The sequence below is a fragment of the Nerophis ophidion genome, linkage group LG12 (genome assembly GCF_033978795.1).
Source record: "Nerophis ophidion isolate RoL-2023_Sa linkage group LG12, RoL_Noph_v1.0, whole genome shotgun sequence".
In the NCBI taxonomy this organism is placed as follows: domain Eukaryota; kingdom Metazoa; phylum Chordata; class Actinopteri; order Syngnathiformes; family Syngnathidae; genus Nerophis; species Nerophis ophidion.
In genome coordinates this window covers 44,298,946-44,323,599 of record NC_084622.1, presented here as the reverse complement: position 1 = coordinate 44,323,599, position 24,654 = coordinate 44,298,946, and the positions used below count along the sequence as shown (strand labels likewise).

At 41.9% G+C, this 24,654-nt stretch overlaps 1 protein-coding gene across 2 annotated transcripts; it reads left to right on the top strand.

The window, feature by feature from the left end:
• The first annotated feature begins 18,957 nt into the window (after window positions 1-18,957).
• Window positions 18,958-24,249, top strand: fjx1 (four-jointed box kinase 1). Of its 2 annotated transcripts, XM_061917631.1 has the most exons (2): window positions 18,958-20,058; window positions 20,137-24,249. In XM_061917631.1, the coding sequence occupies exons 1-2, from the start codon at window positions 19,157-19,159 to the stop codon at window positions 20,336-20,338; spliced, it is 1,104 nt and encodes a 367-aa protein (XP_061773615.1). In that variant the 5' UTR covers window positions 18,958-19,156; the 3' UTR covers window positions 20,339-24,249. The 2 variants fall into 2 exon arrangements, with proteins under 2 accessions (XP_061773615.1, XP_061773614.1); XM_061917630.1 differs by having other exon boundaries at window positions 18,960-24,249.
• Window positions 24,250-24,654: the final 405 nt, after the last annotated feature.

Here is a 24,654-nt window from a genome sequence, read left to right as displayed (position 1 = left end):
GCCTTTTCTTCAGTTATTTTGTACTTGGTGCTCACTGACATTGCCGCTCAAGCATCTCAGCCACTTTTGAATACTTTTTTCTTGGAATGGGCTCTCTCTATCTGAGGTCCAAAGGAAAAACAGATCGTTACAACTGCAAGATTGATGTCGCTCACTGTAGTGATTTAATACGCCAGCATCAGATATTGATAAAGTTTTGCCCAACACAGTGTGGCATAGCGTGTGGTTGAACATAAAATGACTGACTTGAATTTTTAAACAGACCATTTACATATGTATAAATTGTCCATTTAGATTTATGTCCGATTGATGCTCGTAAGTCAAAAGTCAGAGGCAGAGCTGTGTAGACTACAAAAGTGATGACATCAGATCAGGTGCAGCATGCCATTTATGAACGCTGCAGGGTAGCAGAAGGTTAGGTAAGGTTTGCTTTATCTGCAATTTCACAGGCGCCACAATGGCTCACAATATTTGAGGAACAATTTGGTCCAAATTATACTGTACAGTTATCCTGCAGAGGCATGTAGATCTATTACGTATGTTTGTCAACCTCCATAAAACAGGTTGAACTGTCAAAGGAAGCTCTTAAAGGCCTACTGAAACCCACTACTACCGACCACACAGTCTGATAGTTTATATATCAATGATGAAATATTAACATTGCAACACATGCCAATACTGCCTTTTTAGTTTAAGAAATTACAATTTTAAATTTCATAAATGATGACGCGTGCTTGTGACGTTATTGGTTGGAGGGGACATATTAGCCCAGCACCACTCACAGCTAAAAGTTGTCTCTTTTCATCGCATAATCACACAGTAATTTGGACATCTGTGTTGCTGAATACCAAAACCAAAAAAACTAAAAGTTCTATTTTGGTTTCATCTGACCACATGACATTCTCCCAATCCTCTGCTGTATCATCCATCCATCTATCCATCCATCTTTTTCCGCTTATCCGAGGTCGGGTCGCGGGGGCAACAGCCTAAGCAGGGAAACCCAGACTTCCCTCTCCCCAGCCACTTCGTCTAGCTCTTCCCGTGGGATCCCGAGGCGTTCCCAGGCCAGCTGGGAGACATAGTCTTCCCAACGTGTCCTGGGTCTTCCCTGTGGCCTCCTACCGGGGAAGACGGTAGGGAGGCGTTCGGGTGGCATCCTGACCAGATGCCCGAACCACCTCATCTGGCTCCTCTCGATGTGTAGGAGCAGCGGCTTTACTTTGAGTTCCTCCCGGATGGCAGAGCTTCTCACCCTATCTCTAAGGGAGAGCCCCGCCACACGGCGGAGGAAACTCATTTCGGCCGCTTGTACCCGTGATCTTATCCTTTCGGTCATGACCCAAAGCTCATGACCATAGGTGAGGATGGGAACGTAGATCGACCGGTAAATTGAGAGCTTTGCCGTCCGGCTCAGCTCCTTCTTCACCACAACGGATCGGTACAACGTCCGCGTTACTGAAGACGCCGCACCGATCCGCCTGTCGATCTCACGATCCACTCTTCCCCCACTCGTGAACAAGACTTCTAGGTACTTGAACTCCTCCACTAGGGGCAGGGTCTCCTCCCCAACCCGGAGATGGCATTCCACCCTTTTCCGGGCGAGAACCCTGGACTCAGACTTGGAGGTGCTGATTCTCATTCCGGTCGCTTCACACTCGGCTGCGAACCGATCCAGTGAGAGCTGAAGATCCCGGTCAGATGAAGCCATCAGGACCACATCATCTGCAAAAAGCAGAGACCTAATCCTGCGGTCACCAAACCGGAACCCCTCAACACTTGACTGCGCCTAGAAATTCTGTCCATAAAAGTTATGAACAGAATCGGTGACAAAGGACAGCCTTGGCGGAGTCCAACTCTCACTGGAAATGTGTTCGACTTACTGCCGGCAATGCGGACCAAGCTCTGGCACTGATCGTACAGGGAGCGGACCGCCACAATAAGACAGTCCGATACCCCATACTCTCTGAGCACTCCCCACAGGACTTCCCGAGGGACACGGTCGAATGCCTTCTCCAAGTCCACAAAGCACATGTAGACTGGTTGGGCAAACTCCCATGCACCCTCAAGAACCCTGCCGAGAGTATAGAGCTGGTCCACAGTTCCACGACCAGGACGAAAACAACACTGTTCCTCCATGTATCCATTTTGGTATAAACTCAACTCGTCGTGTTTGAAGAAAGAAGAATACTGAGTTGCATCCCAAGAACACCAAACCTACTGTGAAGCATGGGGGTGGAAACATCATGCTTTGGGACTGTTTTTCTGCTAAGGGGACAGGACGATTGATCCATGTTAAGGAAAGAATGAATGGGGCCATGTATCCTGAGATTTTGAGCCAAAACCTCCTTCCATCAGTGAGAGCTTTGAATGGTGGACCAAATACTTATTTTCCACCATAATTTACAAATAAATTCATTAAAATTCCTACAATGTGAATTCATGGATTTTTTTTCACATTCTACCTCTCACAGTTGAAGTGTACCTATGATGAAAATGACAGACCTCTGTCATCATTTTAAATGAGAGAACTTGCACAATCGGTGGCTGATTAAATACTTTTTTGCCCCACTGTATAATCCTAAATTGTTTTGCTTGGGTCATTGTAACCCTGTTGTTTTAGGTTTAGATGTTAATGACAGCATTCGTTTAACTTTTCTGGATTGAAATCCCATTTCCTTTAGGCTGTTTCTTACAGTTCTGTCAAACGGTGATACCTGTTTTCGCTCATTTGTTTTTCATTTGTTTTGCTGTGCATTTTCTGTTTTCCTTAAGTATTCAGTTTTGGTGCTTCGATGTTATACCTGGTCTATCTGTGTGCGTGCCTTTTTAAAACCTTCGCATGTTTTTTGTACTCGATACTGATTTTTTACAATCAACATCTTTTGCAACATTGCATGATTGTCTCACTTGACATCGCTCATGTTTGAGCTATGGTTCATGTCAATCCACCTGGTTCATCAGCTCTCCGAGGTGTGAACACTCATTTTTAACTGCAGACCAATGAACAGATTTAATCTGATGCAGGTGCTAGCTTTGTAAATAAAAGTTATTCCATATTTCTTTAGAATAGAGTGCTTCCAAATTTTTTTCACTCTGCTGGATGTAAAAATAAAATGTTACAGACTACCACAATTTGTATTCTTGATTTCTTTTTTTTCCCTAAAGGGGAACATTATCACCAGACCTATGTAAGCGTCAATATATACCTTGATGTTGCAGAAAAAAGACCATATGTTTTTTTAACCGATTTCCGAACTCTACAAGGGTGAATTTGGCAATTTAAACGCCTTTCGATTGTTCGCCTGTCGGAGCAATGACCTTTCACCCGTGACGTCACACCGTGAAGCGACCCGCCATTTTCTCAAACACATTACACACAAAAATTCAAATCAGCTGTTATTTTCAATTTTTTCGACTGTTTTACGGTACCTTGGAGACATCATGCCTCGTCGGTGTGTTGTCGGAGGGTGTAACAACACGAACAGAGACGGATTCAAGTTGCACCAGTGGCCAAACCATGCAAAAGTCCCTCGTTTGTTCTGCACACTGTACCGGCGACAGCTATGCTACGACAGAGATGGCACAGAGATGGCAAGAATGTGTGGATATCCTGCGACACTCAAAGCAGATGCATTTCCAACGATAAAGTCAACGAAATCACAAAGGTGAGTTTTGTTGATGTTATTGACTTATGTGGAGTGTGCTAATCAGACATATCTGGTCACGGCATTACTGCAAGCTAATTGATGCTAACATGCTATTTAGGCTAGCTGTATGTACATATTGCATCATTATGCCTCATTTGTAGCTATATTTGCATCCAGCCTTTCCCTTTACCGATATTTAACGCCAAACAAACACATACCAATCGTTGATTAGAAGGGAATCGCCGAATTCATCCGTGCTTCCTCCCGTGCCGCTGTGTGCCGTGATATGGCTCAAAAGCTTCTGTTTCTTCTTTAATTTTGTTTTCGGTACCTGCCTCCACACTCCAACCATCCGTTTCTATACATTCGTAATCTGTTGAATCACTTACGGCGCTGAAATCCGAGTCTGAATCCGAGCTAATATCACTATACCTTTCTGTGCTATCCGCCATGTTTGTTTCTGTGTGGTCACGCTGTGACGTCATAGGATAATGGACAGGTGGATATAACGACGGTTAAATCAGGCACTTTGAAGCCGTTTTTCGGGATTTTGCGTGATGGGTAAAATTTTGAGAAAAACTTTGAAAAATAAAAAAAGCCACTGGGAACTGATTTTTATTGGTTTTAACCCTTCAGAAATTGTGATAATGTTCCCCTTTAAAGCCTGAAATTGGTGTTTTTAAATTACTATTATTTTGTCCCTTTTTTTTCTCCGACAAAATTAAACAACTGAATTGAAAATCCTCCAAGACTGGTGATTCCATACATTTTTCTAGAGGTTGTAGGAATGGGGGTGCTTGTTTTGGAATCAGGACTACCAAAAGAACAAGCATAGCACCTCCCTGACACATAGCAAAGATTTATTCCGGTGTGATATGATGAGAGCAAACTCTTCACGCTGCTTGCCCATTAGGCTTCCAGCTACAAAATTATTTCTGAAATGTTAGGAGGACTTGAAACCAGCAGCTCTAATCCTTACTGACCTGTTGACCCTTGGGGAGCTGGTACACGCTGTAGAAAAAATACAAAAAGACAAAAGATATCAAGGTTTTTACATGTTTTGACGTTTCTATTAAAAATTAAATGTCCTATAAGTCTTTATGTGGTCGACATTGTCAGTACACCCAGAGCAAACTTGAGTCATTAAGTAAAGCAACACACTGATTTATTTAAGAAAGGCTTTAGTATACAGGTCGGGAGGTGCTATCCACAAGATTGGGCACTGATGTTTTAATCAAGTCGCTGGACTATATATCCCTTTCCTCTACTCCTGATGTGTTAAGCAAAACAGAACCAGTAACAGAATGTCAATGGACCACTCTTTAACTGGTTAATCCAGCATTCCTTTTTACTGTCACAGCAAGAATACCAGATGTACTGAGTACAGTAGATCGATAGCCAGGACTTCCGTGCTCCCTCCGTGACTGGAGGATAGATGCGGCATTCAGTGACATCTCTGTTTTCATTAGAAACCATTAATTGATCGGCCATTGAGTATGGGAAAATTGGCAGTGACAAAGCATTGCAATTGCAGTGAATAGTAGAAAAAAAGTCTGCTTGATGGCTGCATGCCAAGCCCAAGTCCCTGTAGAGTAACGGCTCGCTCATCCGGCACCGGTTTGATTCTTCATATAGGCTGCTTGCCTGATTCTCCTCGGTGCCTCAGAGACTTGGGTTTCTATCTAGACATAATCAGACAGAAGACTGCTTATACAATGGCATGGTCCTGGATATACTGGAATGTCAATCAAACAGCAAAAGTAAAACTGGTAAGTCTATTTAGAGCAATCTAAGTGCGGATCTCCAGATATAAAGGTCTTAAGACACACCTCCTATACAACCAATCAATTATCAACCCTATAATTCCAATTGAACAGTAATGCTTCATCTTACCGATATATTAATAATATGAAGGAACAATTTGGGGAAGACTATTTTTTATGTTTTTTTTTCCACATAGTAAAGGGTATGGTGGAGAAAGAACTATACTGGCCCACACAGAGCTCTGACCTAAACCCTATCAAACACATTTACAATGAACTGGAGCAGGGGTACTCAACATTCTTTTCACCAGGCATTATTTCCACGGACTGGCCTTCCATGTGTGGCAGATAAATACATAAAAAATAAGTGCATGAAAAAAACAACTAATAATAATGCTAAATTGGTGCGAGGCTTGGCCTTTTTTCCTTTGCATAAAAGCTCTCCAGAGACTTTTGTTTTTTACTCATTTTTGCTAACGGGCGGGCTTATGTTTTGGCTAATGTATGTGATCCGCTATATGTGATACGTCATGGTCGAGGAAAAGAGCATAGTTATATAATACAACTAAATATACTTGCCATTAGTTCCAGTGGGTTTCTATTTCTATGGATATGTATTGGATATGTATGAGTTACATTTTCTTAGTAAAGAATTGCATAAGATCATCAGCCGAGTTGGTGGAGGACTAGGAGAAGAACTTTGTTGTGTTAGTGATGCTTTGGTACTGAACAAATATTTAGGATTGTTTTTATTGAGGCGGATGAGATTGGAGTATTGATTAGTTTTAGCTAAGGTAAGCAAGTCTTTATAAGTTATTAAACTATCACTCCATGCTTGATGGAAAACCTTAAGTTTAGTCGCACCCCATTTGTGTTCCAGTTTTCTACATGATAGTTTAAGAGCTCTGGTTTCTTCTGAGAACCAGGGGGACGCCTTTTAGGGGCCTTTTTTTAGCTTTAGCGGTGCTATACTATCATGGGCATTGCGCTGGGCATCATTAAAGTTGGTGAAGTTATCGATAGAGCCCACATAATTTGAGAATGGTGCCAATACCGAAGGCAGTAGGCTAGCAAGAGTCGTAGGTGTGGCAGCATTAATGTAATAGCCACTCAAGCATTGGTTATGAGTAGCTTGTTGACAGTCGGTCAGAGCTTGGAATTTTATGAGGTAGTGATCGAACATTACTTTGGTGTACTGGAATATCATAACTTTGTAGGCGCTGAAACCTTGACGAGATCTATCGTATTACTGTTGCGATGCCTGGGTTCATTTATTATTTGTGTAAGACCACAGCTATCAATTAAATATGGAGCCCCATACACAGTATGTCGGACGGTGATCATATGGATATTAAAATCCCCAATTAGAATTATATTATCTTCGTGTGTCACGAGATCAGCAACAAAAACTGAAAATTCACTGATAAAGTCCAAAAAAGGGTGCACTTTACTCCTTTTAAGGGGACGGTAATATGTGCACTCGTATAGTTAGGAGGAGATGCCTTGTTAAGATGACAACATTAATCTTGGAAAAGGGCCTTATGTGTACATATGCGGCAGTCCATGATCCATTGTGTTTGTGTGTTTTGTCTGTAGTCCTGGAATCGCTGTGCCTACGCAGCGAACAAAGTTTGCAACAAGGTGTTTGTTGCGTCTTCGCTTGCCTTGCTAGCTCGCTTGCAGCCAGGCAAAACAATCTAGATTAGAATGTTAGTGTTGGAGCTAGTGAAAACTAATTTTAACTTTTCACTCTAAATGTGTATTTCTGGTCCTCAAATGCAGAGCGGATGGCGTCTCCAAGATGTTGTCCAGTTTGCGAGTTAATCCGAAGTCACAAGTCTCAGTGCCCACGCTCTGTCCATCCATCCATCCATTTCCTACCGCTTGTTCCTTTTGGGGTGGCGGGGGGCGCTGGTGCCTATTTCGGCTATAATCGGGCAGAAGGTGGCGTACAACCTGGACAAGTTGCCACCTCATCGCAGGGCCCGCTCTGTCCTCATGTTTCAATTATTTGTGGCAGCGTTGGGGTACCTTGAGCGGCAACCAACATCTTCCAATTTGCAGATGCACCAGGGCAACTCTTACTTCAATCAGCAAATGTACTGTTATTATGATTCTGAATAGGTAGATATCTTCAAAATCCTTGACTGATAGGGTAGCCAAGCAAGGGGAACTCTGCTTCTCGCAAGTGTCCATTGTGTGTCCAGCAACAACCGTTCCTTTATGACAGGTTACCCTGACTTGAGATCTAGTTAATTTTGTTAAGAGGAAAGTTGATCAATTCCATTGTTTAGATCAGGAGTTCTTAACCTTTCTAACATTGGGGCACAATGTTTCCACTACAGTGGGGCTTTGGGCCCACTCAAATATTAACACTCAATTAGTAATACATTTTTCAATTCATTTATATTCAATAATAATATCTAACCTACTTACAAATTAACAGCTTAACAAATGATATGAAAACGTGTTCATCACAAAGATTATTTATCCATTTAACACATAAATCTTAGGTTTAAGTCAGGCTGATTACAAAAATACAGAAATTGATAACCAATAATGCATAAGAAAGCAAATAATAAATAAGTTAAAGGATTTCTTTACATACAATGTGTTAAAATTAATTGATCGATAATGATTGTTTCTTAAATAAACAGTCAATGAAAATAAAGTGCAAATAAAAATATGGGTTCACAACTTTAGTCATAATTTTTGCACATAAGACTCTACTTTAGCTCCAGGCTTTTTCTGTTTGTTTGTTATTGTCATTACTGCCACAAGTGGTGGAAAAGTGTAAACTGAGTATAACTGGGGCCCATACGGACCACAGCTGAGTTACAGATATTTTTGACGGATCTCTAGGGGTGGCTCGCAGCACAACAATGCTAAAAAACACTGGTTTAGATTTTAGAGAGCAGTGCAACAGGGGGATACAAAAAGTATAGACAAGACATGACAAGACAAAGAAGCAAGCAGGGCATGGAATGCAGAGGAAGAGAAAAAGCCAAGAGAGGAAGGCTAATCTTGTTTGGTTTGCATATAAGTTAAGTTTTTTTCAGAAGCATTCTCCAAAATTGTTAATTACTTAAATTCATTCCTTTTTGGGATTTGAGAAAATTGTCCATACTCTGGGAACTTACCAACTCAGTCAAAAATTCTGCTTTTGACGACACTGAAAAGTTGTCCGAACATTTGCTTGCACTTCAGTGTATGAAATGTTGGATGAATAAGGCTACAGGCAAAAATTTATTTTCCCTGGTTGACCAAGACATTTTGGGGAAGACGAGTGTTCTATTATTTAATGCCCAAATTTGATTTGAATATTCTGAAAAATAAAAACAGAATATTTTTAATTAATACCGTATTTTTGGAAGTGGGAGGAAGCCGGAGTACCCGGAGGGAACCCACGCATTCACGGGGAGAACATGCAAACTCCACACAGAAAGATCCCGAGCTTGGATTTGAACCCAGGACTGCAGGACCTTCGTATTGTGATAGGTTGATTGGCAACACTAAATTGGCCCTAGTGTGTGAATGTGAGTGTGAATGTTGTCTGTCTATCTGTGTTGGCCCTGCGATGAGGTGGCGACTTGTCCAGGGTGTACCCCGCCTTCCGCCCGATTGTAGCTGAGATAGGCGCCAGCGCCCCCCGCGACCCCGAAAGGGAATAAGCGGTAGAAAATGGATGGATGGAATACCGTATTTTTCGGACCATAGGGCACACCAGATTATAAGGCGCATTGCTGATGAGCGGGGTCTAGTCAGGTCTTTTTTTTTCATACAAAAGGCTCACCGGATTATAGGTCGCATTAAAGAGGTCATATATTTATTTTTCTAAATTGAAAACACTTCATTTTAGTCTACATAACATGTAATGGTGTTTTTCGGTCAAAATGTTGCATAGATTATGTTTTCCAGATTATCTTCAAGTCGCTTCAGGTTACGCCATTTGGTGGGCGGTCTTATCTACGTGGCTCACCTTTGGCAGCGTCTTCTCCCTGTCATCTTTGTTGTAGCGGTGTAGCGTGCAAGGACAGGAGTGGAAGAAGTTTTAAAAGATGGAAAAAACTGTTTTAATGACATTCAGACTTTACTTAAATCAATAAGGGAGCAACATCTCCTCATCCGTGGCTCACTAGTGCAACAACAGTGCCGCACATGCGTCCGGTGAACAACCAGAACACTCTAATAACTAAATTTCCTTGGGTGAATAATGTAAACTCACTATACCGGTATGTTTTAGCATTTTCATTGCGATTTTACTGACAGATATAAGTAAGAACGTTATTAGAAATGACAACAGTGAAGGATGAATGTCCCATAACAAGAAGATAGAGAAAAAGAAGAAGCTTATCGACTACGGTGTCACCACCGACTACAAAAGCGGATTCACGCAAATTTCCAGGACTTATGCAGATCCCAAATACAGATCAGCAGGTACCAGAAGGTAAGAAAAGTTGCTTTTTCATAATATTGATAAAGAAAACGTCAGATAATATGTCTTACCTTACACACACCATAATAATACTCGGATGTTGAAGCACAGTACATTATATCAAGTGATGCGGCTTCATAGCTTACCAAAGTCGTACTAAATCATTTTGATAGATTTTTGAGCGCTGTGTGTAATGTTCTATATTTTCAATGAAAAATATAAAATGTTGATGTTGTTTACTTAATTCATTTTGCAGTCAACACGTATCTTTGAAGTGTGATTGCCATCTGGTCACGCTTATCATTACACCATATACTAAATAAAATAGCTTCGAGGTCGATAAGCACAACCACAATTATTCCGTACATTAGGCGCACCGTGTTATAAGGTGCACTGTCGAGTTTTGAGAAAATGAAAGGATTTTAGGTGCACCTTATAGTCAGAAGAATACGGTAGATGTATTCAAATATTTGTGGGTTCTGTTGTTTGGGCCACCAAGTAAGTTTTTATGTATTTAAAGCATGGGTGTCAAAACTCAGGCCCAAGAACAGGTTTAATTTGGCCCGCCTGATGAGTTTGTCAAGTATTAAAACGAGCTGCATTTTTTATTTCAATGAAAGACACTGCTGTTCTACATGTGTCCACTGAATGTCACAATAGCAATTCTGTTAGGACTAGCAAGAGGTATAGGGTAAAGCGTGGCTGCGGCGCCTCTCCCTCAACCCGAATGAAACTTAAACCCTGCCGTTTTATGTCTTCTGTTTCGAACACATCGTTGTTTGGAACCTTTCCTCCCCCATGATGTCTCTGTCAAAAACAAGAAAACTTAACCCATTTTTAATAGTTTTTACCTCTGTGTCTTACAGTTTGTTGAGTTAGCACTGCATTGATAGGTGGACATGACAAAGGAGGTATTTGATACCTAGAAGAGTTTACATGTTGTGTTTTTGTTCAATCCCAGAAAGACTGTGACTTAAAGGCCTACTGAAATGAGATTTTCTTATTTAAACGGGGATAGCAGGTCTATTCTATGTGTCATGCTTGATCATTTCGTGATATTGCCATATTTTTGCTGTAAGGATTTAGTAGAGAACATCGAAGAAAAACTTTGCAACTTTTGGTCGCTAATAAAAAAGCCTTGCCGACGATGTGCGTGTGACGTCACCGGTGTGAGGGATCCTCACATCCTTACATTGTTTAGAATCTGAGCCACCAGCATTAAGGTATTGTGGCTCAATGAGCCATTTTTTTATTTTATTTTAATGTACAGTTATTTGATATCCATCCATCCATTTTCTACCGCTTATTCCCTTTTGGGGTTGCGGGGGGCGCTGGCGCCTATCTCAGCTACAATCGGGTGGAAGGCGGGGTACACCCTGGACAAGTCGCCACCTCATCGCTGGGCCAACACAGATAGACAGACAACATTCACACACACATTCACACACTAGGGCCAATTTAGTGTTGCCAATCAACCTATCCCCAGGTGCATGTCTTTGGAGGTGGGAGGAAGCCGGAGTACCCGGAGGGAACCCACGCATTCACGGGGAGAACATGCAAACTCCACACAGAAAGACCCCGAGCCTGGATTTGAACCCAGGACTGCAGGAACTTCGTATTGTGAGGCAGACGCACTAACCCCTCTGCCACCGTGAAGACCATAATATTGTTTTAGTTGCTTAAGAGATATTCCTGGCTCTGAATTTGCTCATTGCTATTTTTATGTTTTTGTGCATTATTTGTTGCCGTAATCAGGTTACTCATCAGTTACTCAGTACTTGAGTAGTTTTTTCACAACATACTTTTTATTTTTACTCAAGTAAATATTTGGGTGACTACTCCTTACTTTTACTTGAGTAATAAATCTCTAAAGTAACTGTACTCTTACTTGAGTACAATTTCTGGTTACTCTACCCACCTCTGGTTAAAACAGAACTAGCTATTTATGGATTAGCAAATGTCGAATCATGTAACATTAGCTTAATGCTAAAAAGCCAGGTTAATATCACATTCTGTAGCAGACAAATCATTTCATGTAGGCTAACGTTACCTACCTCTGTCCTCCTCTTCTTTTCTCTTTTTTCTTCCCTGGGCACCTGACAGTTTTGGCCGTTTTGACATTTTGAGTTGATTTGCTGTTGTGGTGACGACCAAAAGAGTCATGCTACGGGAAGGGGGGGGAAGGGGGGCACCGTGCGGGGGGAGGGGGGGTGTAATGTTGTAACAAATAATATTTCTATTAAATAGGCCTTACCTTGCATTTTAATTGACGTGGGATTATTTTTTGTATTTAAAAAAAAATTGTACCGATTTTAAAAAAAATAAATTTCTCCAACATTTGTGGAGCTGGCTGGCGTGGCGCCCCCTGATGGACGGCGCCCTTAGCATTTGCCTATACGGCCTACGCCACGGGTCGGCCCTGTGCATTGTAATACAAACAAGCCTGTAAAACAGTGGTCCCCAACCTTTTTGTATCCGCGGACCGGTCACCGCTTAATAATTTATCCCGCGGCCGGGAGGGGGGATCCTTTTTTTTTTTTTTTTTTCTTTTTCATGAAAAAGGGACGTCTTTGTCATGAAAAAGAAATGTTTTTGTGGTTGGTGCACTAATTGTAAGTGTATATTGTGTGTTTTATGTTGATTTAATGAAAACTTTTTTTTTTTAAATACTTTTTTTTTAAATAAAAATGGATAAAAAATTATTCTGCGGCCCGGTACCAATCGGGCCACAGCCAGTGGTTGGGGACCACTGCTGTAAGAGATACAAAAACCGCCCCTGCTCACTTAAATGGTTTTTCAACACATTTAATAACCTCAAGACGATGAATACATCCCAATAGAACTCCCCTACCCTTTCCTGAATCCCAACGCATGAGTAATTGTCAGTCCCTGTGAAATAATTGTAGCTTTCAACGCTAATGGAAAACGTGCACATTCATTATTCAGTCTAGAAGACAGAGTGCTGCAAACTGTCACGGGAACTTTGAGTTATTGCTCAGTGTGAACTAACCCTGGACCATAAAGGAGGCAACACAGGCCCAGTGCACTTTCTCTTCCTCTGTCCTAATCCCCAATATGTCTCCTTGTCCCCTTGTCTGACCATCTGCGAATACTGTCGGGAGCGCGACACCCAAAAGAACCCAAGATTGTATCGCAGCTGTGGGGAGCTCAGACGGGGGCTGATGGGTGCATTGCGTCTTTGTGGACGGCATGACAGACGGCTCAGGCTCTCGTGTGTCACTGCAGCACATGACCACAAGCAACCATGACGGGTGAAGAAAAGCCAGCCCGTCGTTACGGCCCTCTGGGGAGAGCTGTGGGGGTTTTTTTTACGAGGGAATGAAGGGAGGAGGAATGTGGCATCGAGGGGCGGTCTCTCCCAAGGTTTTGCTGACCTGCAAGATAACACATGGCAAGAAACAGATAGGTTTGATATGTGAACATGCCCACACTTGTTCTGAGGGAAAGAGACACCAGAAACGGTGTTGCGGCTGCACACTGCGGCAGTCCATCCATTTATACTCCTAACAGTCAACACACACCCGACAGAATTCCAGCAATGCACTTAAGCCTTATTCATTTCCCATGTCTAGACCCCAGGAGGCTGTTGCTGTCATTTAGCTCCAAAGTGGAAGTGAAGCAACTCAACCAATGCAAAGCTGGATTTAGTGAGCAGACACACAACAAAACACGGCATTCTCAGGTACAATAGAAAGCCCATGAACTCAAGTCTAACCGTGACCTTGTCCTATACTCAGAATGTCTATTTAGGTCTTCCGACCTACTTATCTGGGACATGGACACTTTGAATAGGTTAATTTGGTTTTACCACACGTAGACTTCCTTTTTATTGTCATTCAAATTTGAACTTTACAGTACAGATAAGAAGGAAATTGTGTTGCATTAGCTCATGGTACTGCAGGATAAAAAATATATAAATAAATGGATTACTGTACAGATAAATATACTGCACTTTTGCCTATGCATCCAGGTATATGGATGTATGTTTTATTGTCTTTATATTCCATTGAGTTAATCCATTTTGTTGGGGAATTGAAGGGATTATTATGATGCGTTCGAGAGTTTTACGGCATGAGGGAAGAAGCTGTTAAAAAACCTGGAGGTTCTGCTTCGGAGGCTGCGGAACCTCTTTCTAGAGTCCAGCACTGAAAACAGTCCTTGGTGGCGGTGGGAGGAGTCTCTGCAGATGTCCTGAGCCCTGGTCAGGCAGCGGCTTTTTGCGATCTCCTGGATAGGGGGAAGAGGAGTCCTGGTGATCTTTTACCAGATCTTAACATTGGAAACAAACACACCTACTTATGGGTTTAATGTTTTGAAATCTGTGTTAGAAAAGAAGGCAAAATACTAAATATATCCTACTGTACATACTTAAGGGTTTTTCATGCCAAAGCATGTGTTTTTTTTCTCTTCATTGTACGTGCTGTTCTGTGCCATGTCAAACTACAAGACAGAAAACGCTTTTTCTGAAAAATATCTTAGGGATTTGTCCAATTGAGGGTTTCGGCAAAGAGGTTAAAATGGTAGGACAAATATTTTAGATTATATTTATTAATAGTTCAGTTAGGTTTGAGTTTATTACGAACATGCATACGATACATTGTAATGCATCACTTATTTCCAGTTGTTTCATTACAGCACGTCCGAAAAGGAACAGATAAATAAGAAGCAGATCTTATTTCATCCTACCCCTTTTCCATACCATAGCAATGTTATCCCATTTCCTTGTTCTCTCCAACAGAACAGTGAATAAATAAATGATTAATGAATAATATACCATAGTAAGTACACAAATATTAAATACGTAACAGATAAAAGAAATAAAATAAAAAAATGAATAATAGATGATTTTACAGTGACACGGTAAGTATAACCAAATAACAGGAAGTGGGCAAAAGATGAAACCTAAGAGAAAAAAGAGCACATAATAAATCGTGAGCAATCTGAATGGGAACAATAACCTAATATTATTGAATGGGAAACATATACTTTGGTTGTAGAGAGAGTGCCCCCAATTTAAGAGTGCTTTAAGATAATCAATTAATCAATCAATCAGTGTTTACTTATACAGCCCTAAATCACTAGTGTCTCAAAGGGCTGCACAAACCACCACGACATCCTCGGTAGGCCCACATAAGGGCAAGGAAAACTCACACCCAGTGGGACGTCGGTGACAATGATGACTATGAGAACCTTGGAGAGGAGGAAAGCAATGGATGTCGAGCGGGTCTAACATGATACTGTGAAAGTTCAATCCATAGTGGATCCAACACAGCCGCGAGAGTCCAGTCCAAAGCGGATCCAACACAGCAGCGAGAGTCCCATCCACAGCGGAGCCAGAAGGAAACCATCCCAAGCGGAGGCGGATCAGCAGCGCAGAGATTTGTCCCAAGCCGATACACAGGCAAGCGGTCCATCCTGGGTCCCGACTCTGGACAGCCAGTACGTCATCCATGGCCATCGGACCGGACCCCCTCCACAAGGGAGAGTGGGACATAGGAGAAAAAGAAAAGAAACGGCAGATCAACTGGTCTAAAAAAGGGAGTCTATTTAAAGGCTAGAGTATACAAATGAGTTTTAAGGTGAGACTTAAATGCTTCTACTGAGGGCATTCCAGAGTACTGGAGCCCGAAATAAAAACGCTCTATAGCCCGCAGACTTTTTTTGGGCTTTGGGAATCACTAATAAGCCGGAGTCCTTTGAACGCAGATTTCTTGCCGGGACATATGGTACAATACAATCGGCTGGAGCTAGACCGTGTAGTATTTTATACGTAAGTAGTAAAAGTTGCCTCTCGGCAAATTGTTATGAAATAAGTTGCAAGCAAAAATGTGACTTGGAAGCAACCCTACAATTAATTGGTGTGGCAAATGTCACATCAACACAGTCAAATCTGACAAAACATTGGGTCTTACTCGGTAGCATTAGTTTGTAGCTATAAGTAGCATGTTTTCCAACAAAGGGAAGGAAAAAAATACGTTTTAAGGACAGTGCTGAGAAGAAGTTGATGATACTCGTTGAAATAAATAAAAAATGAGCTGTCGAAAGTACTAACCATTTTACCACCACAATGTACATAGCAAATATCGACATATGTCATGAGCAATATATGTGATGTGTTTGCATGCTCCTAAAATGTGGGTACCGTCATACCTCAACTTAAGAGTGCCCCAACTTAAGAGTGTTTTGAGAGAGGAGCTGTCCCTCAGCTAATTGTTATGTTTACAGTTGCAAGCAAACATTTCAGTTAGAAACGTCCCCACCCTTAGTTGACGTAGCAAATGTCACAGTGAACCCTGTTAGAGTTGCCCAAACATCTGGTCTTACTTACTAGCAGTAGCTTATAACTAGAGATTGACACTGGATACTGCTGGGAAGGAAGAGTGGATGATATTGATTGAATTAAAAAAAGAAATCATCAAAAACATGAGTGTAACCGACTTGGCGAAGCATTTTGAACGTATCACAGCTGCTAAGGGGTTTCGAGAGAAGGAGTTTGGGGGGGCCACAAACCCCTTCAAAAATAGGTTGTTGTGCCCCTGGTGATAGGGATATCCACCCATTTTCTACCGATTGTACCTTTCGGGGTCGCGGGGGGTTTGGTGCCTATCCCAGCTGCACAATGAAGGCGGTGTACACCCTGGACAAGTCACCACCTCATCGTGTTTGACTTAAAAATGTTTCAATATCAATGAATGATTATGTGATTTTATCTTTAATCTATTGAATATTATTCTAAATAGAATAAAACAATATTTAAGACAATTGTAATTATATATTCAGGAACAGCCTGCCACTGAATCTCAGAAACACTACCTGACTCCCTCACTTCAAATCCCAACTCAAAACACATCTATTTAGGACTGCCTTTACCCTCTGACCTCATTTGCACTGTGTTGTTGTTGTTGTGTTTTAGCCTGATCTGATTATTTGTATATTTCCAACTTGTTATTTATTTATTTGTATTTCATTGCTTTTAACAAATGTATGGTGTCCTTGAGTCTCTCTCTCTCTCTCTCTCTCTCTCTCTCTCTCTCTATATATATATATATATATATATATATATATATATATATATTTGGACACACCATCTCCTCATTCAATGTGTTTTCTTTATTTCTTTGACTATTTTCATTGTAGATTGTCACTGAAGGCATCAAAACTATGAATGAACACATGTGGAGTTATGTACTTAACAAAAAAAGGTGAACAACCTGAAAACATCTTTTATATTGTAGTTTCTTCAAAATAGCCACCCTTTGCTCTGATCACTGCTTTGCACACTCTTGGCATTCTCTTGATGAGCTTCAAGCACATCTGTGAAGTGAAAACCATTTTAGGTGACTACCTCTTGAAGCTCATCGGGAGAATGCCAAGAGTGTGCAAAAGAGTAAAGGGTGGTTATTTTGAAGAAAATAGAATATAAAACATATTTTCCGTTATTTCACGTTTTTTTTGTTAAGTACATAACTCCACCAGTGTTCATTCAAATTTGGCCTGTAGTGTGTGTATATATATATATATGTATATATATATATATATATATATATATATATATATACATATATATATATTCAAATATTGAAACAAATGTTTAAGATAATATTATGTGTGTATATATATATTCATACACATACATACATATATATATATGTCAGAGGTATTTGTTGTTGACGAACCCCAAGATGCAGAGACGGAGGCAGGCATAGAGTATGAAAACATGATTTAATTAAAACTAAACAACAGCAAACAAACAGCACGCATGTGGGGGGAATAACAAACTAAGGGAGCTAGCACTGGAAGCTAGCAAACAAAAATCAACTTGAGCATGGAGGCTAGTGGATAGCAAACAGAAAAACTGGAAATAACTAATGCTAACAGAAACAGCTTACCGCTACGACGACCAGGACAAAATGTAGCGCGACAGGTAGTAGCTGTAACAAAACGACATGACAGGTAGCACGACAAGAGTGACATGTGGCAACGACAATACAATACAATGATCCAGCAACTGACACAAGACAAAGCAGGTACAAATAGGAGCGGGCTGATTGGCAACGGGTGTGGCCAGGTGCCAATCAGCCGCAGCTGAGGAGGAACACAGCACTCAGGGAACAAGACAGGAAGCTGACAAAATAAGAGCACTAGACAGGAACTAAAGACAGGAGATACTAAACACAGAGGAAACAGACAAATCCAGAGGAAAAAACTAAAACATAGACAAACTGTCAAGGGAAAGCCTGACTATATATATATATATATATATATATATATATATATATATATATATATATATATATATACACACACATATATATATATCTAAATATATATGTATATCTACCTATATATATATGTGTGCGTGTGTGTGTGTGTGTATCTTTGTGCGTGTGTGTGTGTGTGTGTGTGTGTGTGGTATATATATATACACACACACATATATATCTAAATATATATGTATATCTATCTATATATATATGTGTGTGTGCGTGTGTGTGTGTGTGTGTGTGTATCTGTGTGCGTGTGTGTGTGTGTGTGTGTGTGTGTGTGTGTGGTATAGATGGTTACTTAAAGGCGTACATACATTTTGCCCTTGAATTAAGCATTTTCAAGCACAAAAAAAAAATAGCTAATTGGCCGATTCAACAAAAAACATCCACACTACAGTAGTTTGGACACTATTTAGATCATGTTGTTCAGTACCAGCATTGGTTTAAAAAGACTGTTACATTGATTAAAGGGTCTTTTTTTTCTTTCTTTCATTACATAAAATTGCTTGAGCAAAATAAAATCAAGAGTGCAAATTAAGTAAGCAACATCAAAAAAATATAGATGGGGGTGCATATTTTCAGTGGACATATTTTTCCAATTATTTGTACCAAATGCTAAGAACTACATCTGCCACTTCCACGCAGCCCTTTTTAGAGCACACACACACACACACACACACACACACACACACACACACACACACACACACACACACACACACACACAAACACACACACACATTAAAGCAAAGTGCACTTGCTCCGCTCCTCCCGACGACCCGCCCACCAACCGGGGACTGGAGTCACGTGTCTCACCGCTGAGCTTCACAAATCAAACTCACCCAGCACCTCCAAGCAGTTGTGTGGACAGAGAGAGAGAGAGAGAGAGAGAGCGAGAGAGAGAGAAGCAGAGATGCGTTCAGGGACAGAAAGCCACTCCATCACCACAGTGACGATGAAGAGGGTTCAGTGAAGGACGAATCCAAAATGTCTCCCCGAAGAGGAGGCTGCTGATTTGGAGCCATGAGGGTCCTGACATCCAACTTGTTCGCTCTGCTCTTCCTGAGCGTCTTCGCGGGGGTTTTCTACGTGTGGAGCGCACTGGAAGACCGCCCGGAGCGACACAAACGAGGCTTCGGAGCTTTTTCCCCCCAACTTCCCGTCGACCTGTCGGCTAAAACTTCCCGGACTCTGCTCACGGTCCCACTGGCACGAACACCCGAAGAACACCACCCGGACGACGCGAGCGGGAACGCGTCGGTCGAGACGTCGGTTCCCCCCGTGGAGGACGGCGTGTTCTGGAGCGGCCGGCTCGAGGCGCTGCTCCCGCTCGGCTTCCCGGAGGAACACGCCCGGGCATGGCGCGGCGGGGCGAGGACAGCGCGGGTGGTGAAGCTGGAGCCCGGATGCGGGAGAGTCTCCAACAGACTCGCCACGTTCGCGGACGGCTCCAGAGCGTGCGTGCGGTACGGCATCAACGCGGATCAGGTGCAAGGGGAAACTTTGACCTACTACCTGGCGTGTTTGCTGGGCATCACCAACCTCCCTCCTTTAGTCTTGTCCCCGCTCTACAGCGAGCAATGGGCGGCGGTGCGGACGCGTGTTGAGGGATTACAATGGAGCGAGCGCGCGGTGGTTTCTCTCACCGAGTGGGTGTCGGACCTCACCGGGGTCGTCACGCCTGCCCCGCTCAGGCCGGAGAGCAGCGGGCTGCACCCGGAGCTCCGCAACAAGACGACCGCGGAACTTCTGGATCTCATGCAGTGGAGCGACTTGATCATATTCGACTATCTGACCGCCAACTTTGACCGGCTGGTCAGCAACCTGTTCAGCCTCCAATGGGACCCGCGGGTTATGGAGAGAGACACCAACAACCTGCTAAAAACCCCCCGCGGGAACCTCGTCTTCATCGACAACGAGGCCGGGTTAGTGCACGGCTACCGGGTGCTGAACATGTGGGAGAAATACCACCAGGCGGTGCTGAGTTCCGTGTGCGTGTTTAGGAGGACGACCGCGCGGCGTGTGGCGGAGCTGCACCGGCGGAGGGACGCCAGGAGGAGGCTGATGGAGCTTTACCGAGACAGCGAGCCTTTGTCCGCCAAGTTAGGGTTCCTCTCCGACGAGCACGCCGCTGTGCTCCAGGACAGGATAGACATCGTGCACACACACATTTTACACTGCAAGGACAAGTATGGCCAGTTGTGAGCATAAGACCGGTACTGGAAACTCTATTAGTGCACATTTTGTCCTGATGATCCAACTCAGGGGTGTCCAAAGTGCGGCCCGCGAGCTGCCCCTTCTTTTTTAGTGGGCCGTGACCATACCTGTCAACATTTACGTTGGAAAATACAGGGAATTTCTTCCAAAAAAGAGGTAAAATGACACCCGGTCAGTGGCCTTGTGGTTAGAGTGTCCGTTGTGAGTTTAAACCCCGGCCGAGTCATGCCAAAGACTATAAAAATGGGACCCAATATCTCCTTGCTTGGCACTCTACGGAGCCCCTAAAGCAGGGGTCGGGAACCTTTTTGGCTGAGAGAGCCATGAAAGCCAAGTATTTCAAAAATGTATTTACCGGTATAGCTCGGTTGGTAGAGTGGCCGTGCCAGCAACTTGAGGGTTGCAGGTTCAATTCCCGCTTCCGCCATCCTAGTCACTGCCGTTGTGTCCTTGGGCAAGACACTTTACCCACCTGCTCCCGGTGCCACCCACACTGGTTTAAATGTAACTTAGATATTGGGTTTCACTATGTAAAGCGCTTTGAGTCACTAGAGAAAAAGCGCTATACAAAATATAATTCACAATTCACGTGAGAGCCATTTAATGTTTTTTAGCACTGAATACAACAAAATGCGTGCATTAGATTTTCTTTTTTAAACGGGGATAGCAGGTCAATTCTATGAGTCATACTTGATCATTTCACGATATTGCCATATTTTTGCTGAAAGGATTTAGCAGAGAACATCCATGATAAAGTTCGCAACTTTCGGTGCTAAGAGAAAAGCCCTGCCTCTACTGGAAGTCGCAGACGATAACGTCGCAAGTGTGGGGGCTCCTCACATATTCACATTGTTTATAATGGGAGCCTCCAACAAAAAGTGCTATTCGGACCGAGGAAACAACAATTTCCCCATTAATTTGAGCGAGGATGAAAGATTTGTGTTTGAGGAACCAGAAGAAAAAAAAACGCGATTGGGACGGATTCCGATGTTTTTAGACACATTTAATAGGATATTTCTGGGAAATCCCTTATCTTTCTATTGCGTTGCTCGTGTTTTAGTGAGTTAAATAGTACCTGATAGTCGGAAGGGTGTCTCCACGGGTGTGTTGACGCCAGTGTCTCAGTGGAGTCGACGGCAGCCGCATGGACGACACAAGCTCAGCTTTTCTCCAGTAGGAAACAACTTTTTAACCACAATTTTCTCACCGAAACATGCTGGTTGACATTCCGTCTTGATTCATGTTGGCTTGACCGCGCTCTGATCCATAGGAAAGTTCCACCTCCAGGAATTTTAAATAAGGAATCACCGTGTGTTTGTGTGGCTAAAGGCTAAAGCTTCCCAACTCCATCTTTCTACTGTGACTTCTCCAATATTATTTGAACAAATTGCAAAAGATTCAGCAACATAGATGTCCAAAATACTGTGTAATTATGCCGTTTAAGCAGACGACTTTTAGCTGTGTGTGTGTGCAGCGCTCATACTTCCAAAAAACCCGTGACGTCTTGCGTACACGTCATCATTACACGACGTTTCCAGGACGAAACTCCCGGGAAATTTAAAATTGTAATTTAGTAAACTAAAAAGGCCGTATTGGCATGTGTTGCAATGTTAATATTTCATCATTGATATATAAACTATCAGACTGCGTGGTCGCTAGTAGTGGCTTTCAGTAGGCCTTTAAGTAAGGCCAACATTTTTATAGTATAATAAGTCTCTTATTCTTTTTAATAACATTAGACATGCACCTGGGGATAGGTTGATTGGCAACACTAAATGGTCCCTAGTGTGTGAATGTGAGTGTGAATGTTGTCTGTCTATCTGTGTTGGCCCTGTGATGAGGTTGTCCAGGGTGTACCCCGCCTTCCGCCCGATTGTAGCTGAGATAGGCGCCAGCGCCCCCCGCGACCCCGAAAGGGAATAAGCGGTAGAAAATGGATGGATGGATGGGCTCCAAACCCACGCCTCTTGAAACATAATGTTGCTAACCATTGGGTACTGGAGAGAGACACCGACAATCTACTAAAAAACCTGCGGGAACCTCGTCTTCATCGACAACCCACCCGGTGAGAGAAACCACTCCATTGTAATCCCTCATTCCATATAATAAACACCAAGTTAGGATACTTTGGCAGAAATGTTGTCTCTCTATCCTCAATCAGTCAACGTTTATTTATCTTACGGTATTGATTTATTTGAATAATCCATCCATCCATTTTCTACCGCTTGTCACTTACGGGGTGGTACAACTAGCCACACAGCCGTAACGAAAAAGTGTTGCCCCCAGTGATGTGGAGTTATGCCGAGACTTGAGTCAAACAGACTCGATCGCTGTAGTAGCTGTGGAACTGGTGAGGATTTTTTTTTTTTAAGGACAGAAAAATCTGTGAAAAAACGGGACTGGTAGACAACAAAACTTGGTTTTCCTTGCAAAAACAGGAAGGTTGAGAGGTATGCCGGGTGACACATTCTCAAGGCAAAATGAACATGTCCCATATTAGAACATTACACCCAAAAAAATTACCCTGGCCTAAATTCCCCCCGAAATTAACATCCGAAAACCAAAATTCTGTATGACCTGTGAATGGTTTCTGTGCGTTCTGTCATAATGAACATGTGTACACATTTCTTCTTTTCGCGTATGCTACAGTAAAATAGGCATTAAAAGGTTTTAGTTGGCGTAATAATAACAAGAAGAAATTAAAGGGGGCTGGATTTAGGGCTGCAACTTTAATTGTTTAATCAGAATAGAAAAAAGCTTGGATTTATATTGCTTCGATTAATTCAGAACTTTAAATATGTGACCCTAGTTTTCACATGGCCACTGCAGTAGAGCACACTTGAGAACAGTGTGGTGTAATAGGGAATAGTGGGGGGGAAAAATAATGTATATATATATATATATACTGTATAAAATATAAAATTCATACATGGTGAAAGTGCAATGTCAAAGTTGATGATGTGCATTTATCAGAAAAGAAAGAATGAAGATGATGGCAAGCATAAATTGTTAATTTAAAGTTGTTCTCTAAAGTAGTTAATTTTTTAATTCTTTATATTTATTTAAGTTTTGAAATTGTTCCCATTTTTTAAATGTCATTCTATTGGTTGATTTCCATTTTTCTCGAAATACACATTGATGATATAAAGTGTGTCTTATCCGATTACTCAATTCTTCGTACAAAATATTTGATAGATTACTTGATTACTAAAATAATCTAAAAATGCAACTCTGGTTAGATTAAGTAATAGACTAATGTGCTTGTTTTGTTCAGAGAGTTAAGTATATATTGATCTACAGCGTATTAGTTTCAGCATCTTTTACGTAGAAAATGTATCAAAGTTGCCCTCTGCCCCCACCAACCAAGCATCCTTCAATTTTTATATATGCGGCCCTCGCTGGAAAAAATTTGGACACCCCTGATCCAACTGAACTACCTCTAAGGGATACAATGTGATGCCTACTTTCTATAACTCTTTGTATCATCTTAATTTCTTGTAGATTTTTTTCACACTTTGTACAGTGCTGTGGTCTACTTAATGAGGAACACTTGTGCAGACGACACTAGAGTGACTGTGAGTAACATAATGTGCTGTATTTGTGTTTAGATTATTGCCTTTTTTGGTTTATAATCTTAAATACCGTAATATGTGCATCCGATGTTGAATAATGCTATAATCTGGTCGCTTTTATGGAAAATAATTTTTGCACATTCAGTTGTCATGCACTCTGTCTTTTTTTAAATCAGCCTTAAGAGTGTACAGTAGCATATTCATGTCAAGTACTGTAATTATTGTGCAGCGACTTGTTTATTGAACTGAGCAGTCCACTGATTTATGTGTATTGTAACATTCCATAAGCTCCCTCCTTTTTCTAAAATATACACTAATTTATGTTAACACGCTGTGTGCTGGTTTATTACGCTGCATCCAACATTTATCTGCACGAGCCGCCGCGCTTGACGATGACAGTGCTCTCATTGTGTTGTATAAACGCATGGCGCTGGCATGAGTGTCCCCTCTGAGCCATTCTGTCAGCCAAAGGCACACTACAATAGGAGAGAACGCTAATCCTTTTCTAATCTTACCGGGAATTATGAGGGAGAAGACAAGTGACATCATTTGATTCCTTTCCAAAAAAAAAAGAATTTGCCGATCTCCCCGAGCTAAATTAAAATAAGTTGTAATCTCCGTCTTCTACCTGAATCAAGGGCTTTATTAACGGTTTCAGTCGAGAGCCAGTTAATGACGCTTTCCTCTCAGAGAAGGGCTTTGTTTACAGTTTTCCAAAGGTCACATTTACAC

What these genes read in the sequence shown, in the direction of transcription:
- fjx1 (XM_061917630.1), top strand. Translation starts at nt 19,157, where the DNA reads ATGAGGGTCCTGACATCCAACTTGTTCGCTCTGCTCTTCCTGAGCGTC.